The following is a 6,382-nucleotide window of genomic DNA, read 5'->3' on the forward strand; positions in this document are numbered from 1 at the left end:
CATCTACTGAGATCTGAGAGCGTGGAAGACCAGTGGTTGGCATGTGTGCCGGGACTTTGAAATGAGAGAAGTAAATAATGACAGACATTTTGAAGAGTGGGAACACCAATACAGAGAAGTGACTAAGATGACCAGGTAGTCTTGAGGGCCCATTTGAGATTTGTGGTTATGAATTTAAACTGAGGGGAATTCCCCGGTAGTCTGGTGGTTAGGACTCCCTACTTTCACTGTTGAGGGCAAAGATTCAGTCCCTAGATGGATAACTAAGATCCCACAAGCTGTGCAACTTACCAAAAAAATTTAAAAAGTTAAGTAAGATCTTTCATCATGCTTATGGTTTTTCTCCAGCATATCTGTCTGGGTATAGAAGAGGATGTTGGAAATGCTAAATGTCATTTTTTTCAAAAGGAAAGGAAAGGAAAGTGAAGTCGCTTAGTCGTATCCAACTAGGCTCCTCTGTCCATGGGATTTTCTAAGCAAGAGTACTGGAGTGGGTTGCCATTTCCTTCTTCAGGGGTTCTTCTCAACCCAGGGATCAAACCCGGGTCTCCCGCATTGCAGGCAGACACTTTACCCTCTAAGCCACCAGGGAATCCCTTTTTTGTTGTTGTTCAGAATATACATAGGTATTTCTTCAGAGACACTAAATGGCTCTAAACAAACAAAGACAAGGTTTGAACTGCAAAGTTTTTAATGAAAATGTTTGTATTTTTACAGCATGCATCATCTCATATCTGTGGTTAACTAGCAATTATTTCAATAATTGCAGACTCATCTGTCTCTGAATTTGTCATAATGCTAATGAAATTAAGAAAAAGCAACAGTTCATCTAATCCCTCTTTATATTCCTTCATGATCAGCAGGATGCATAAATGATCTTGCTTTAATTAAGAACTGAATGTACTGGAGATATATTAGATAATTAAGAGTTTAGACAAATATTCACCAGCATTAGTTTTACTGGCAAACTGAAAAATATTATAGGCCTAGTGTCAAACAATTAACACATTAGATAAACACCAAGCTTCTTAGGAGACCATATGCTCCTGCTTCTGTAAAACCATTGTTTGCTTGAAGGAATGATGGTATAAGCTTTCATTCAACTATTACTTTCTTAACATGAAAAAGAGACAAAATGAGCTGAAGAACGATAACTCCACAGTTACAGCGTGCAACCCTCAACATAACTGCTGACGTCATGGTCTCGACAATGACTTTTCCATGCCACCCTGTAGAGAAAGATGAAACAAATTGTAATAAGGCTAAAACATACCTTCCTTGTAAAGTACATACTTCACATCCTTTGGGAGAACAAAATAGTTCATCAGTACATGAAACACAAGCTATAGACAAATGCAAGTATTGTTATTTGTTAACTGGAGATACATACATCTCCACCAGCCTTCACTAGAGCACAGAATGCTGAACACAAATGTGGAGTCCTGTGTTGTTCACAACATGACTGCAGAGTGCATTCCACATTTACTTAATTCCAAAAATTATTTCAAGATATGACAAGGAATTGGTATTATTTGTAGAATCTTAAAAACTCTAGAATCCCCTAAAATAAATTGAAGAGTAAAAGAATTAGATTCTGAATCAGTTAAAGTAGATTGTTTCTATGTAATACATTGTTTAGCATAAATGTAAAGCTGCCATTTTCAGTTGTCAGTAGCATACTTTTGTCTTTGAGAATATTCTCTCCCTTCTCTCAGAAGAGTAGGGTAAAACAGCTCTCACCTGGGACTTCCCCAGTGATCCAGAGTTAAGGACCAGTGGACCTTCCAATGCTGAGGGAGTGGTTTTGATTTCTGATGGTGGGGTGGGAGGCTAGAATCCCACATGCCCTGGAGTGTTGCCCAAAAAAAACCCCCAATTCTTCCTGAGTCCCACCTTTTTTTAGCAGCACCTAATGGCATGTGGTTCCCTGTCCAACAGCCCCTGCGTTAGAAGCACAAGTCTTATCAAAGGACCACCAGGGAAATCCCCAGTTCTCCTTTTTAATGCTTAACACAAACCATGCTCTGTAACAGGAACTTACATAGTGTTGTAGGTCGATTATATTTCAAACAAACAAACAAATATAGGAACAACTCACAGTAAAAGAGGTCAGATTAGCAGAAGGGGATGACAGAGGATGAAATGGTTGGATGGCATCACCGACTAGATGAGCATGAGTTTGAGCAAGCTCCCAGAGTTGGTGAGGGATAGGAAAGCCTGGTGTGCCGCAGTCCATGAGGTTGCAAAGAGTCCAAAATGACTGAGCAACTGAACTGAACTTATGGTTACCAGTGGAGGGTGTAGTGGGTGAAGTGAGGGGTGGGAAAGTGAGTGAAGGCAGTTAAAGGTACTGCAACATTCTAGGTATAAGATAAATACTAGGAATCGAATGTACAGCATGATAAATGCAATTATCATGCTATTGTTATGTATGAAAATTGCTAACAGAGTAAAGCCTAAGACTTTTCGTCACACATAAATTTTTTTCTCCTAATTCTTTAATTTGTATCCATATGATATAATGGATGTTCACCAAAGTTATTGTGATAATAATTTCATGATGTATGTAAGTCAAATCATTCTGCTGTTTGTCTTAAACTTCTACAGTGCCGTGTGTCAATTACATCTCAATAGAACTGGAAGGAGGAAAAACACACACACACACACACACACACACACAAACAAGAACAACATACCATGCTGTAATGCCTTGCTCACTGACAATGTGCTTTGCACATGCTACAGCTTTTTCGATGTCATTTTCCATTAATGCTGAAAAGGAGATGGTGAAAAATGAAATCAACATTCATAGAAATTCCTTTTAAAGTTTAGGTTTGGCCAGCTTTATTCTCTTAGGCTGAGGAAAGAACAATTAAAAGCATGTTTTAAGAGTCCATGTGTCTGTGAATATCGTGGGAAAATTCTTTTCCATCCTATTTGACATGAAAAGAAGCATTTTGTGTCTCATTTGCCAAAGTCAATGGAAGCTCTGGGAATTCTTAACTAATGTGATAGAATGTTCTCTTTTACTCTGGATTATAAAATCAAAATAAAACAAGCAGACATGCAGAAACCAGTCTAGCAGTTTTTTGCTCACCAACTCTGTTACTGGAAGTTTATCCTAAAGAAGTACTAAGAGATGCACCCAAGATGTGTGTACCAGATATTCCATAGCAATTAATAAAAGGGGAAAATACAGCTTGAGTGCTTAACAGTGTGATTTGGATTGATAAACTATAGAACATTTTTTTAGTGGAATTTATTCATCTTGAAATATAATAAAGATTGGTATTTGTTGATAAAAATAATTTTGTACAAAAAAGAGCATATTGTAAAGTAGTAAGTTTAGTACAATTTCTGTTTTGTTGAAACACATTGCTTACATGTTTGTATCTGAGTACAGATATATGTAATTTGGCTTTACATTCATGTCTGAGAGTGATGTATATTCTGAAAGAAACTGTGGGTACCAAAATTTGCCAGTGGTCATACATCTCAGGGTAGTAAGAATATTTACTCAATGACCACATATTATTGCATAATACAAAATATTTTTAAAGAAAATTAACTGGATACAAAGGAATATTCTTAGACTAATCTTCTCATTAAGAATTTTAATATTTAAAAATTTAACAGTATAAATTTTGTAATAGTTCTCCAATATTTTATGCACTAAAGATTCCATATCTCTATTTTAAAAGGAACTCAATAGAATATTTTTTTCACTGCAATTAAACAGTTGTGTAAATTAACTTGTTCAAATGACAATATTTATATAGGAACTATATCTTATGGAGATGCAAGCTAAAGAATTTAGAAATAAAATATCATAATGTTTCTAATTCTCTTTAAATCACTAAGCAAGAAAAAAAAAAACCATATATATAATTTGTAGGGAAGATCTCCTGGAGAAGGGAAAGACTACCCTCTCCAGTATTCTGGCCTGGAGAATTCCACAGACTGTAGAGTCCATGGGATTGCAAAGAGTTGGACATGATTGAGCAACTTTCACTTTCACATATAATTTATATACATAAAAGAAGTAAATATGAAAAAATATTAAAAACTGTTAAAGTACATAATGAACATATTGATGTCTATAAATGTTTCTAATTTACTATTTTTAAAAATATTTCATCATTAAAAGTAAAAATAATTTTTTTAAATGACCACATGTATTCCTCCTCTTTGTTTAACTAGTAATTCTTTATTTTCCAATAAAGGAGAGTAGATTAAAAAACAAAAAAAAGACCACACAACCAAATTATCCCTAAATCTCCCCAAACAAGATAAGAAAGAGGAATGGTATTGTTCTCTACAGAGCATCAACAAGTCTAGTTATAATAAAGTCATAGGTCATTCCAGAAACTCTTGATGGTAGCAAGAGCAAGTAACCTTTTATCATACCAGCTCTTTAATTTCTTACTTAAGAAATTACGAGGAGGATAATAGAGAGCTTCTAGAAATTAATATGGAGCTTTTCTAGGTCCCTGATGAGCTCTTTGAGACATTTTCATTTGTATTGAATCTCTATTCTTATAGATAAAACCAGATGGGCCCTGTGTCATCACTCAACGTTCATCTTGCCTTACCGCTGCAGGACACATGACAGCCGTCAACTGCGTCAGGGGTTTTGCCATCATTACACCACCACTTGCTGTTGATCTGAAATATCCCATAATCAGTGCTTTCACTGCCAGGATTGTAGTTTGTAGCTTTTGTGTTATAACCGCTTTCCCATTTGGTCAAACACAACCCTGAAAAAAATGTATTTTTAGTTGAAAAACAACAACTGGACCTGACTTATACTTCATAGACAAATCAGTTCTTTTAAATAATAATATTTTACTAATGACTTTTATAAGTATTAATATAAAGAAATATTTTCCTTGCAAGATATTTTAACACTTTCATGTTAAAGTGTCCTTAAGAGAATTCTTCTATTAGTAAGTCATTTGGTAATTCTAATGAAACAAGATAATGCATTTTAAAAAACAGTAAAAAGCTCTTCCCCTGCTCCCATCCCTCAGGTAAGACTGACCATAGAAGAAAAAAATCAACAGGGTTGTTGAATGGGTTTGGTCTTTATCAGTAGATGTATATACAATTAGAATAATGCTTTTTATTAAGAAAAATATGTTTCTGGGAGAAAGAAAAATTTTTAGCATATCTAAAGGTGGATTTGGGTATCAAATTAGAATCTGAACAACAAGAATCATAAACTAGGAAAGACTATATCATGCATCTATCCATCTAGCCATTTGCTCATTATTTCAAAAATAGTTATAGAGGGGAAATGTCTGAGTTCAATTTGAAAAATACAGTGGTGACCTTGATAAATATGGACTACAATACTAAAATTTTTACTTAAGGCACATCTTGAATTCTGAGGAAGAAAATGAATATTAATCAACTTGAGTGAAAATAATAAAATGTCATTTCTTGGTGCATTTCAGGGATCTATATATGGATATTGACTAAAGGGAAATAGGTTCCTACTGTCCTTGTTCTTGTTTTATGAATTCAATGTAATTTTTTGAAAAAGCATTGTTGTTAAAAGCCCAGCATCTTGGTAGGAGTATAAAAATGAGAAAAATAATGCCTTACTCAGGCTTGTAGAACCCAAGTTCCAAACTAGAAATGGCTAGAGTCAGACACCAAGAGCTTGAAAGAGATATCCCAGGTGTTGAAACATTTTATCACCAGCCTACAAGTGCCAGCTGGCAGATTTAGTAGCACTAGAGGAGTACAGGGGGACCTGGCATGTTTAGAATGATATAGAATTTGACTCTCCCATTCTTCAATCCTTCACCTGGTACATTTGATTCTAAAGGAGCAAGTTGATGTTTTTAACCATGGTAAGTGTACAAACCCTCCAACAAAGAAAAACCCATTCACTCAAAGTCCCTTGCTCATTATTCATCCTCTGTTAGTTCCACACCTGGTCAACTGTTTGGAAGGAGAAAGAAGAGTTAACTTACAGTTTGCCAGGCTGACTCCCTTATAGTCATCCAGTCCGAGTTTCTTCAGAGTTCTTGCAAGCTCACATCTCTCAAAGACCTTGCCCTGGACAGCAACAGAAAGGAAGAGAAGCCCCAGAATAACGAGAGCCTTCATGTTGACTGAGAAGTCAAGTGTCCAGACTGACCAGGGTGAGCCAGACTTGCTATTTAACATCTTTTCACTCCCTTCTTATCTCACTGGTTTGGTGGCTCCACCCTCTTAGACATGTGGAAAACAAAGTTTATTGGTCCACACACTTGTAAAGTTTTCCTTCTTATCTTTGAAGAGATATATTCTGATATCATAAGAATTAGTCTGTAGAAAATAATGAAATGACATTGCTTAAAGACATTTCTCAGGAAGAACTGGAGTTAGCATT

General features: G+C 35.5%; 1 protein-coding gene across 1 annotated transcript; it reads right to left on the reverse strand.

The window, feature by feature from the left end:
* Positions 1 to 1,162: 1,162 nt before the first annotated feature.
* LOC138438227 (lysozyme C-1) lies at positions 1,163 to 6,145 on the reverse strand. The gene is made up of 4 exons (XM_069586412.1): positions 5,982 to 6,145; positions 4,593 to 4,757; positions 2,697 to 2,772; positions 1,163 to 1,229 (listed from the first exon to the last, which is right to left on the reverse strand). The coding sequence occupies exons 1-4, from the start codon at positions 6,115 to 6,117 to the stop codon at positions 1,163 to 1,165; spliced, it is 444 nt and encodes a 147-aa protein (XP_069442513.1). The 5' UTR covers positions 6,118 to 6,145.
* Between the last annotated feature and the right edge of the window lie 237 nt (positions 6,146 to 6,382).

The sequence above is a fragment of the Ovis canadensis genome, chromosome 3, assembly GCF_042477335.2.
Source record: "Ovis canadensis isolate MfBH-ARS-UI-01 breed Bighorn chromosome 3, ARS-UI_OviCan_v2, whole genome shotgun sequence".
Lineage (NCBI taxonomy): Eukaryota > Metazoa > Chordata > Mammalia > Artiodactyla > Bovidae > Ovis > Ovis canadensis.